The sequence below is a fragment of the Cyclopterus lumpus genome, chromosome 8, assembly GCF_009769545.1.
Source record: "Cyclopterus lumpus isolate fCycLum1 chromosome 8, fCycLum1.pri, whole genome shotgun sequence".
Classification (NCBI taxonomy): domain Eukaryota; kingdom Metazoa; phylum Chordata; class Actinopteri; order Perciformes; family Cyclopteridae; genus Cyclopterus; species Cyclopterus lumpus.
The window spans coordinates 8,248,693-8,260,898 of record NC_046973.1 but is presented as its reverse complement, the minus strand read 5'-3'; the positions used below and the strand labels follow the sequence as shown (position 1 = coordinate 8,260,898).

General features: G+C 42.2%; 1 protein-coding gene and 1 long non-coding RNA gene across 2 annotated transcripts; both read left to right on the top strand.

Moving 5' to 3' along the window:
• Positions 1-307: 307 nt before the first annotated feature.
• LOC117734752 (zona pellucida sperm-binding protein 3-like) lies at positions 308-8,245 on the top strand (the record flags this gene model as incomplete). Its single annotated transcript, XM_034539016.1, has 9 exons — positions 308-675; positions 747-862; positions 945-1,048; positions 6,970-7,144; positions 7,344-7,461; positions 7,545-7,627; positions 7,715-7,860; positions 7,955-8,110; positions 8,172-8,245. Coding segments are annotated over exons 1-9 (1,281 nt in total), but the record flags the coding sequence as incomplete, so codon positions are not given.
• LOC117735375 lies at positions 8,246-8,589 on the top strand. Its single transcript, XR_004609880.1, has 2 exons — positions 8,246-8,280; positions 8,365-8,589. It is a non-coding gene; the product is annotated as an uncharacterized LOC117735375 (long non-coding RNA).
• The last annotated feature ends 3,617 nt before the right edge of the window (positions 8,590-12,206 follow it).

Below are 12,206 nucleotides of genomic sequence, written 5' to 3'. Positions count from 1 at the left end.
GTATAATATGATTTTTTTTTGGACATAGTATTTATTTTATTATAGTACTTTTTTTTTTCATCTTATGTTTAGTTTTGCATAATATACTTTAGAACCAAAAACTCTCGCACAGTGTCCTCACTTGCTTTCAGAAAATGTAGTTACAAGCTGATAATTGGATGATTAGACTCAGGTGTGCAGTGCTGCTTTGATGAGGCTGATTGTCTGAATATAAAGTAAGAAATGCTTCCCTACTCAGATTGTTGTGCTGCTTAGTGGGTCAGACAGGAGGACAGTTTGCAGTCTCAACCAGTTTGCTGTTCTTCAGTGCTATGAAGCCCTTGTGTTTTTTGGTTCACCTCCTAGTTGGACTGTGTTTCAGGTCATATGTTGCTTTTCCTCCCAAAGATTACACTCAACATGCTTCAAATCAAAGTCCAGGGGAGCTCCCAACAGACACGGCAAGAAAAGGCTCCAGCCGAGGAACAAGAGCAGGAGAATACGCTCAGAGTGACCTGCCATCCAGACTCCTTGGAGATTATTATTAAAGCTGACATGTTTGAAGTTGGAGCTCATGTTAATGGCGATGACTTGCGTCTTGGAGTGGAGCCCAATGACTACTGTAGAGCTACAACGTCTTCAAGAGATGAGTACAGAATCCTTGTTGGACTCATGGACTGCGGCACCAAACAAAGGGTAATGATTAATTCATTTTCAATTAAATAATTTTACACTGTACTAGTTTTAAATGCATTTACTCCCCACAGATGACTGAAGACACACTGGTCTACACAAACCTCCTTGTATACTTGCCTGTGGCCTCTCCAGATGGGGTGGTTCGAATGGATGAGGCTGTAATTCCAATTGCATGTCATTATGAAAGGTCTGTCTTTTAAAGCTCATATCTTTAAAGCGCTCGACCCTGTCTCTCTTTTTTTATTTTAAATGCTTTTTCTGTTTCTTAGGAAATACAGTTTGTCCAGTTATTCACTCATGCCCACCTGGATCCCCTTCATGTCTACACAAGCTGCAGTGGAAACTTTGGAGTTTGACTTGAGAATTATGACAAGTAGGTTTCGGACATTTCTAATGTTTGTACTTATTGGCTTTCACTATTTCTGTCTTTTTTTTGTTGTGCAGATGACTGGCTTTATCGAAGAAGCTCTAATGTGTTTTACCTCGGTGAGCCCATCTGCATCGAAGCCTCAGTCAGAGTTGGCCATCACACGGGGCTCCGAGTGTTTGTGAGCAGCTGTGTGGCTACACTTTACCCAGATGTATCCTCTGAGCCAAGATACGTCTTTGTTGAAAATGGGTAAGCGCTTGGAAGATTACTGCATTGTGTGAAGCCTTTTATGGCTCCAGAGAATGACGTGTGAAGTCTCCTCAATTTCCTCAAGGGATGTCATGTTAGTTGGGTCTGAAGACTACAAATGGAAAAACTAATTTAGGTATTGAAGGGAGGATTAACCACTACTGGAACAGGCTAAATTCTCCCTTTTCTTCACAGGTGCCTTGTTGACTCTGCGCTTCCAGGTTCTAGGTCTCACTTCTTATCAAGGACACAGGATGATAAGCTCCACCTGACCATTGATGCCTTTAAATTCCATAATGAGGATAGAGGAGAAGTGAGGCTCTACTTTAACGTGCTCAAGTCATTATTGCACATGTAGATGTTTTTTTACTTTTTTCCGTCTCACAGCTCTACATCACATGTCACCTGAACGCTGTACTTGCAAATGATGCAGAGGCACCAAATAAGGCATGCAGTTTTGTAAATGGAAGGTAAGTGAGATCAACCCGAAATGTCTATCACGGAAAAATGCAGAGTAAATGAGGGTGCGTGTGAATATTTTAATTGCTTTTCAGATGGAGGTCAGCTAATGGTAATGACTATTTATGTGGCTATTGTCAAAGTCACGATAAGCCCAGCAGCCTTGGCAAGTTTGGTCCTCGTGGGTTTGAGAAGCCAGATGAACCTGAACTGTTTTGGAGGAGTGGACGGAGAACCAATACAGGTTGGGTTTCTTATAGAAACTTGTATGATGGGAACATGCAATGTCTGGCTTCACACATGGTTTTGAACTTTAAATTATTTAGTGTGGGAAAAGGAGGCAAGAGTGGGTCCGATGATTGTCTTGCCAGCGAAGCAGAACAGTGGGCCAATACCTGTGGAGGAGCTTCCTTCTAGTCTGAAAAAAATCGGGAGACCTTGAATTGGAATAAATGACAAAGTTGGTGAGTTTAACTCAAAGTTGCATGATTTTATTTGGGGCCCATATGTTGAAGCACTTTGTGCTCTTGATAGATTTCTGTTCTAGCTGAGAAGGGACTGCTTCTTTGTTCATAATCTACACCAGACAACGTGATGGTTCAGGCTTTAGATTTTAAACGGAATCAAGATGTGGAAAGATTAAATGACTCTTTGCATTATTATTTTTAAATGGCAGTGGCATGGCAATTAAAACCGACTAATTAGAGATGGGGCATGGTGTGACGGTCTATGCCTTTCTAGAAAAGGAATCTCCCGAGGTCGACTTGGAAACAAAGGAAGCACCGCTGGATGAAAACGGCATGTCAACCCTTGAATGTCAGCTCAACTGTTCAGTTTACTGTGACCAAAATGTAAACTGCAAATATAATAAACTATTGCTTTATAAATGTATTGCTTGTTGTGTGCTGTTGATGCATAGTTTTCCTGCAATGCGCAAAGAAAACTGGACTGGATTTGCAACCGGCTGAATACCCCTGTTTTTTATTTCTAAAAATGTAAAGTTTTCTTTTTGCCACCCATTGTTACCGTTTCCTACGGGACTAAAATGTGGGACGCCAGTGTCTGCAGTCAAATCCACTTCAACTTTAAAATTCCACAATCAAAAACTTCAGACAAGGCACACTGAGATTTCCAAACTCTTTTCCTAGCTCTCTGGTGGTTTAACTTTTCCCAGTTTCCACACCAAGTCAATCAAGTCTGTTTTGAGTATACTTGATACCCTTCCCAATGTACATGCACCATATACCATACCTACTTAGTTTGGGACACTTGTTGCACTGCTGTTATGGAAGTGGCCACAGAAGGGTTAAAATATAGCACGCAGAGACCAACTGCAAATTAGAGTATTAAATCATATGAATAGTTAGACATCTGGTCCTGACCTGTGGTTTAGGTTAAACTATTTTACACTCTTATCAATACCAGATATGTCAAAATGTGAATTATCAGATCGATATGACTACAGGATCATATTTTTGAAGCATTGGGGAATATCCACAGCCAGATGGCATCCAGGAAATGAGAACTTTGTAAATAGAACTCAGATGAGTTGCCAACAAGACAAAATGTGTCAAAAATATTCAGTGATTTCTAAGGTATCGAATTCTGTATGAATTTTTTGCATTTTTGGAGTGCAGTGTCATTGCCAGGAAGGGCTTGTTGCTTATACAGAATTGGGTACTGTGAGGTGTTTCTAAACTTGAGTATGCTTATTCGCGGTAAATGTTTTCTTCCTTAATCAATGTACTCCTTCAAATTAAAGCTATGTTTGTAAGAGAAAAGACAATTTGAACAATGAATCGCTTGTAGGCAACACATTAAAGCTGGATTGTTGTGGAGCTCAAAATGGTCACTGTACCGTTATTTGTCAATGCACATCAGATCATTATTAACATTAACTGTGAAACATTAGTGTGAAGTACATTAGTATGGGATTCTTTGACTCATATTGACGTAGTTCTTGACTAGCCTAGATAGCCTACTACAACAACATATTAGAATTGCTGAAAATCAGTTAACAGCTTTTGGTTTTGGTGTGCCCCCCCCCCCCCACAATATTTTCAGTGGCCCCATCTGAACACCCCTATGAACAATATATGGGTGCACCGCTGGCAATCGCAGGCCTGTATCTCAGTGCGCCTGCAGCTTTAATTCTCCCACATCAGTTAAGGGGTAATTGCATCCAGCTATTGTCTCCATGTGATTTGATTTATCTGAAATGGGAAGTATTTAGGATTGTGTGTTTGAACCATTTACATCCATACTTTAGATCTAGATACATATGTCACCATACAAGGGCTGGCTAAATGCATTGAAGAAATCAACAACTGGATGTGGCAGAATTTTCGTCAATTAAATAAGGATAAAACAGAAGTAATTGTTTTTAGTCCCAAGGACGAACGATTGAAAGTCAGCGCTCAGCTTCAACCTCTGATGTTAAAAACCATAAAACAAGCCAGAAATCTAGGTGTAGTTATGGATTCAGACCTTAACCTGAACAGCCAATTACAATATCAGCCTACTATCACCTGAAGAATAAATCAAGGGTTAGAGGACTTGTGTCTCAACAGGATTTGGAGAAACTTGTCCATGCATTTATCTTCAGTAGACTTGACTACTGTAACGGCTTAGTAGGCCTACTATGAAAACACAACTTGATTTTGACTTGAATGAGATTATCTTTTTATTATTTTTGGATAAGGTGTCTCACTGAAAAAGAGGAAGAATCAGACGCACTATTCCAACCCAGAACGAGTGCTTCTTCGCTTCAACTGCAGCTTGATGCTTTCCTATTTAAACAGGAATCGAGGAATTTAGTGAGCCATTTTCACGGTTGATTTAAACATGTTTGGAAATGCTCCCATTTTATATGGTGACATTTCTGTGATCTATTTTATTGTTTCCTTCTTGGTGATGGAGCTGATGTGTGGATCCCATTTAAGGATCTTGGGTTATGGTGTGAGCCCAGTGTGACGGCCATTGTTACCTTACCTTTTTAAGCTGATATAACAAATATCGAAGAATAATATAATGTCAAATAATGTATTCTTGCACAAAAAAAAGGAACATTTGATTTCAGGTTGTCAAGAACAAAAGGGATTGGGTCAGCGTGGGAATCAAAACAGTCAGAGGTCTATGACTTAATTTATGACATGTCCACACAAGTACTTTATAACTTAACGACAGGTACGGGGGTTCCTATGCCATTTGAGCAGTTACTAAATTATCCCGTAGTCATGCAATGGAGGTTCTGATAAAATGTGTCTTAAGAAAGGATTTATAAGCAGAAATAGTATCACTAGATCGGATACTCACTGGAAGACTGTTCCAGAGCGGAGGTGCCAATACAAGAAGTACTCAATCTTCCTTAGACCCTCAGACCTGAACCTGAACTCTGGAACAGCTAGCAGGCCTAACCCAGCTGATCTGAGAGACCTTTTTTGACAATAGGGAGCGAAAAGTTCACTGATGTATTTTGGCCCCTGACCATGTAAGTCAGTAGTAAAGATTGAAAATGGATTCAAAAATAAATTGTTTATCAGTGCAGGGAGGCTACAACTGGGGAGATGTGAGAAGAGCATTTGGTCTTTGTTAGCAGTCTGGCTGCAGAGTTCTGCACAGTCTGAGGTGTATCTACATCTCGGTCACTGAGGCAGGTAAACAAAGCATTACAATAGACCAAAAGTAAGCAAACAAGAGCATAAATCATTTTCAAAGAATAGATCCTTGAATGAATCAATTGAGACAGAAAATGTTCTATTTGACAAAAAAGAGGAGAACCACCACTGAGCCGTTCTAGAAATCCCAACCCAATCCTTCAATCAAACAACACTTTAATAAATAAGCCTGTGTGGACAGAATTGTGAAAAACTTCAAATCTACAATACGACGGCCAAACACAGAGTAAGGCAACGCCCCGGAACAGGCAGAAAACCTAGTTCCTGATTTATATCTTTTAAAAAGTGACTTCATTTAATTTTGATATTCTTTCATGTCAATTATGTAGAGGAATTTTCTACAGGTTTTTTCTTAATTTTTGAACTGCATTTCTGTATTGATTTTCTTTTTACAATGTTTAGTTAATGTAATGCATATTTGAATTTCCAAAGAAAAAAACAATAAACATGTTTAAAATGTATTAACAGATTTAATTATGGTTGAATCTAGCTCAAATTCATCAGACTTTAGGCTATGATTTTTAGAAGGTGTGAAACCAATTACAGGCTGATTAGTGGATGATTGGACTCAGGTGAACCATGCTGCTTTGATGAGGGTGATTGTCTGAATATAAAGTAAGAAATGCTTCCCTACCCAGATTGTTATGTGGCTTAGTGGGTCAGACAGGAAGACAGTTTACGGTCTGAACCAGTTTGCTGTTCTTCAGTGCTATGAAGACCTTGTGTTTTTTGGTTCACCTCCTGGTTGGACTGTGTTTCAGGTCATATTCTGCTTTTCCTCCCCAAGATTACACTCAACATGCTTCAATTCAAAGTCCTCAGATCACAGGGACCTCCCAACACACTCGGCAAGAAAAGGCACCAGCCGAGGAACAAGAGCAGGAGAATACGGTCAGAGTGACCTGCCATCCAGACTCCTTGGAGATTATTATTAAAGCTGACATGTTTGAAGTTGGAGCTCCTGTTAATGGCGATGACTTGCGTCTTGGAGTGGAGCACAATGACTACTGTAGAGCTACAACGTCTTCAAGAGATGAGTACAGAATCCTTGTTGGACTCATGGACTGCGGCACCAAACAAAGGGTGATGATTAATTCATTTTCAATTAAATTATTTTACACTGTACTAGTTTTAAATGCATTTACTCTCCACAGATGACTGAAGACACACTGGTTTACACAAACCTCCTTGTATACTTGCCTGTGGCCTCTCCAGATGGGGTGGTTCGAATGGATGAGGCTGTAATTCCAATTGAGTGTCATTATGAAAGGTCTGTCTTTTAAAGCTCATCTCTTTTTAAAGCGCTCGACCCTGTCTCACTTTTTTTATTTTAAATTGGGGTTTTTTTCTATTTCTTAGGACGTACCGTTTGTCCAGTTCTTCACTCATGCCCACCTGGATCCCCTTCATGGCTACACAAGCTGCAGTGGCAACTTTGGCATTTGACTTGAGAATTATGACAAGTAGGTTTCTTCAATTTCTCATGTTTTGACTTCTTAGCGGTCTCTCTCCATCTCTCGCTCTCTCAAATTTGTGCAGATGACTGGCTTTATCGAAGAAGCTCTAATGTGTTTTACCTTGGCGAGCCCATCGGCATCGAAGCCTCAGTCAGAGTTGGACATCACACGGGGCTCCGAGTGTTTGTGAGCAGCTGTGTGGCGACACTTTACCCAGATGTAGCCTCTGAGCCGAGATACGTCTTTGTTGAAAATGGGTAAGCACTTGGAAGATTGCTGCATTGTGTGAAGCCTTTTATGGCTCCAGTGAACACTGTGAAGTCTGATCAATTGCCTCAAGTGATGTCATGTGAGTCGGTTGAGTCTGAAGACTACAAACTGTAAAACTAATTTTGGTATTAAGGGAAGATTAGCCACTACTGGAAGAACAGACAAAATTCTCCCTTCTCTTCACAGGTGCTTGGTTGACTCTGAGCTTCCAGGTTCTAGGTCTCACTTCTTATCCAGGACACAGGATGACAAGCTCCATTTGACCATTGATGCTTTTAAATTTCATAATGAGGACAGAGGAGAAGTGAGGCTCTACTCCAACGTGCTAAAGTCATTGTTACACCTGGAGATGTTTTTTTCCAACATTTACTTTTTGTTGTCTCACAGCTCTACATCACATGTCACTTGAATGCTGTACTAGCAAATGATGCAGAGGCACCAAATAAGGCATGCAGTTTTGTAAATGGAAGGTAAGTGAGATCCAGCCTGAAATGTGCATCACAGAAAAATGCAGAGCAAATGAGGGTGCGTGTTAATTTTTTTTTATTGCATTTTAGATGGAGGTCAGCTGATGGTAATGACCATGTATGTGGCTATTGTCAAAGTCTCGATAATCCGAGCAGCCCTGGCAAGATTGGTCCTCGTGGGTTTGCGAAGCCAGGTGAACCTGAATTGTTTCAGAGTGGATTGGGAACCAATAAAGGTTGGGTTCCTAATAGAAATGTGTATAATGGTGGGGGGGGGGGGGGAAAGCAATGTCAGACTTTACACATAGTTTTGAACTTTTAATTCTTTAGTGTGGAAACAGGAGGCAAGAGTGGGTCCAATCTTCTTGCCAGTGAAGCAGAACATTGGGCCTATACCTGTGGAGGAGCTTCCTCCTGGTCTAAATAAAATCATCAGACCTTCACTGTTTGGCAGCCAGTGGCGAAGTGGAATAAACCACACAATTGGTAAGTTGAACTCTAAAGCATTTTGTGCTCTGTTAAAGATCTTAACTTATTTATCTTCTAGATGATAAGGGACTCCTTCTTGGTTCACAATCTACACCAGACGAGGTTGTGGTTCAGGCTTCAGATTCTAAGCAGGAATCGAGATGAAAATGGTGGAACACATTTGGAGGGTAAAATATGGAAAGATTTAACAAATCTTTTATGTCTTAAATAAATGTCACTGTCATAGAAATTAAAACCACCTCTACTTACAGATGCGGATGCTGTGAAAGTCTCTGCACTTCTAGAAAAGGAATCTCATGAGGTAGACTTGGAATCAAAGGGAGCAACGGTGGAAGAAAGCAGCATGTCAACCCTCGACGATGCCAGCCCAATTGTTGAGTTTACTGTGAATGTGACCAAAATGTCAAATGCAACACAAAGTGCCCTTATAGATACAAATGACTCCCAAATATAATAAACTATTGCTGGTAATTTGACTAGTGTGCCGTTGATGCATGGTTTCCCTGCAATTCCAAAGAGAACCTTGTTAAAAGGACCAGTGTGTCTGCTTTAGTGGCACCTCTAGCAAGAGGGTCCAGACTTACAACCAGCTGAATTTCACTACTTTCTAAATTTAAAGGAATTGTTTTGCCAACTTTAAAATGCCACAATCCAAACTTCAAAGAAGGATAACAGATGTAAAAACTGTTCTGAGCTCTCTGGTGTTTCTTGAATTGTTCCCAGCTGTCCAGTTTCCACACTAAACAAATCACTTTATTTTCTGTATACTATACCTACTTAGTTTGGGACAAGGGTTCAAATGTAGACCCAAACTGCAAATTAGGTGGTGGAAATGGAAGCTAGTGAAGCGATACAATACAGATTTCTTAGAAGCTGAGAAGGATGAACTGTCTCGAGGATAACCAATTCATGCACCTAGTTACTTGGTCAGTAAAGTTGGTAGATTTACACTATTGCATGAGTTTGCCCCTAAGAAATGACACCATCGTTGCACTGGATTGCCATCCAATTATTTGGCACTGATGTCATTTCTCAAGTGGAAGAGTTTAGGATAAAGGTTGACCTTTTTGGTGCCACAGCTTCACCTGGTTGTGCATATACTTTAAGAACAACTGCAAAAGCAGTGGAGACGGTGCTAAAAACATTTGATGTCTAAAATCAGTGGCAACAAAGGATCAGGCAATCAGCCGAGACTTTCAAGACTTGTTTTCCAGAGGATACCATCTGACCAAGTGGGTAAGCAACAGCTGGACAGTCTTTTTCTATCCCTGGCGAAGAGTTTCTGAAGTAAAAGACCTGGACTTTAGCCACAACTCACTTCCCATGGAACGTGCCCTTGGAGTTTAGTGGAGCACAGAGACTGACAACTTCAAGTTCCAGATAAATGTGCAAGACAAGCCTTTTACTAGACGTGGAATCCTGTCCACTGTCAGTTCTATTTACCCTTTTGGCTTTCTGGCGCCGCTTATGTTGCCAGCGAAGCTCATGTGAGACCTGTGCAAAAGGAAGCATGGCTGGGACGAAGAGATAGAAAATGGACACACCAAAAGATGGCGTGAGTGGCTGTCAAACTTGGAGGTATTAGCAGGATTTAGCTTACTCTGATCCATAGAAGGATTTGGAACCCCTCACCCTCTTGATCAAAGTAAATATCACTGTTACATTGCGTACTTTGAAATCGTTAGCCTTGGTGTCTGGAAACACTCAACCTGTTGTTCTACTTCATCCAGTGGGGAGGATCGCCATGGTCTTCGTCCTTTTTGATTTTCGTTGTCTTTCTATTGGAGGCCCTGCCAACCTCTGTGATAGTGTGGCCACTGAGTGCCTGCCTGCTGCAGAGTGCAGTGCAGTGGCCATGGCAGGAGGCATCACACACAGCCAGGTCCAATGGACCCTATGAGACGTGAAGTCACATAGACTCCGCGGAGGAAGCAGAGTTAATAAGGTGCAAAGGAGAGATGTAAATTACTACAAGCTCCTTAAGATATGATGGTGCATCTCCAATCAAGGTTTTGTAGGTGAGGAGAATTTAAACTTAATTTTTGATTTTACAGGGATTTAGTGCAGAGCATCTAATACAGAGATAATGTGATCTCTTTTCTTAGTTTTTGTGAGTACACAAGCTGCAGCATTCTGGATTAACTGTAGGGACTTGAGACTTATTAGAGCAGCCTGATAATAAGGAATTGCAGTAATCTAATCTTGAAATAACAAATGCGTGAACCAGTTTTTCTGCATCTTTTTGTGACAAGATGTACCTGATTTTTTAAATGTTACATGAAAAAATGCAGTCCTTGAGATTGGATCCACGTGGGAGTTAAAGGACAAGTCCTGATCAAAGATAACGCAGAGATTCTTTACAGTGGTGTTGGAGGCCAGGGCAATGCCATCTACAGAAACCACATCACCAGATAATTTATCTCTGAGGTGTTTAGGGCCGAGTAAAATAACTTCAGTTTTGTCTGATTTTAACATCAGGAAGTTGCAGGTCATCCATGTTTTTATGTCTTTAAGACATGCTTGAATTTTAGCAAGCTGGTTGGTCTCCTCTGGTTTGATCGATAGATATCATTGAGTATCGTCTGCATAACAATGAAAGTTTATGGAGTGTTTCCTGATAATGTTGCTCAAAGGAAGCATATATAAGGTAAAAAAAATTGGTCCAAGCACAGAACCTTGTGGAACTCCATGATTAACGTTGGTGGTCATCAAGGCTTCATCGTTTACAAATACAAATTGAGATTGATTTGATGAATAGGATTTAAAACAACTTAGTGTGGTACCTACATTGACTACTACTGCTGTGTTGGAGTCTGTCCTCAGCAACTCCCAACTCGACTCTCTCTTTGTCTTACTCCTGCAAGGATCACTTTAGCCAGAGATGGAGGTGTTTGATGTGTTGTTGTTTTCTTGGTTTCACTTATGGAATTGCCAGTGTGCATTTATATTTGATTGTTGTCATGAAGTTTGCTGATATTGTTGCTGTTATCATTGATGATATAGATAATGATTGTTTACATGGCTTTTTTAAATAATGGTCTTTATCCCACTCCTCCTATGAATCGCCACCTTAACGTGGTGGAGGAGTTTGAGTGGCTCTCCTCCTATGAATCGCCACCTTAACGTGGTGGAGGAGTTTGAGTGGCTCAGTGATCCTGGGAGCTATGTTGTCCGGGGCGTCAGCCCCTGGTAGGGTCTCCCAAGGCAAACAGGTCTCGGGGGAGAGCCCAGACTAAGAGCGGTTCAATAAACCCTGATGAATAGCAGCCCACGGATTGTAGCCACCTTGCCCGGACAAGGGAAACCGGGGCACCCTCCCGGAGCCAGACCCAGGAGGGGAGCTCGTCGGCGAGCGTCTGGTGGCCGGGCTTTCGCCCATGGGGCCCGGTCGGGCTCAGCCCGAAAGAACAACATGGAGCAGCTGTCACCCTGTGGACCCACCACCCGCAGGGTGAATTATCGGGGTCGGGTGCTATGTAGACCGGGCGGCGGGCCAGGCGGGAGACCTGGGCGGGCCGATCGCCGGCAGCATAGACTAGCTCTAGGGACGTGGAACGTCACCTCACTAGCGGGGAAAGAGCCGGAGCTGGTGCAGGAGGTGGAGCGGTACCAGCTAGATATAGTTGGGCTCACCTCCACGCACAGCATGGGCTCTGGAACCAAGCTCCTGGAGAAGGGTTGGACTTTGTCCTTTTCTGGAGTTGCCCAGGGTGAGAGGCGCCGGGCGGGAGTGGGGATACTCACGAGCCCCCGGCTGAGCGCCGCTGTGTTGGAGTTTTCCCCGGGGAACGAGAGGGTCGCCTCCCTGCGCCTACGGGTTGCGGGGAGTAAGGCTCTGACTGTTGTTTGTGCTTATGCACCGAACAGCATTTCGGAGTATCCGGCCTTCTTGGAGTCGGTGGGAGGGGTCCTGGAAAGGGCGCCGCCTGCCGACTCCATAGTTCTCCTGGGAGACTTCAACGCTCACGTGGGCAATGACAGAGAAACCTGGCGGGGCGTGATTGGGAGGAACGGCTTGCCCGATCTGAACCCGAATGGTGTTTTGTTGTTGGACTTCTGTGCTAGCCACAGTTTGTCCATAACGAACACCATG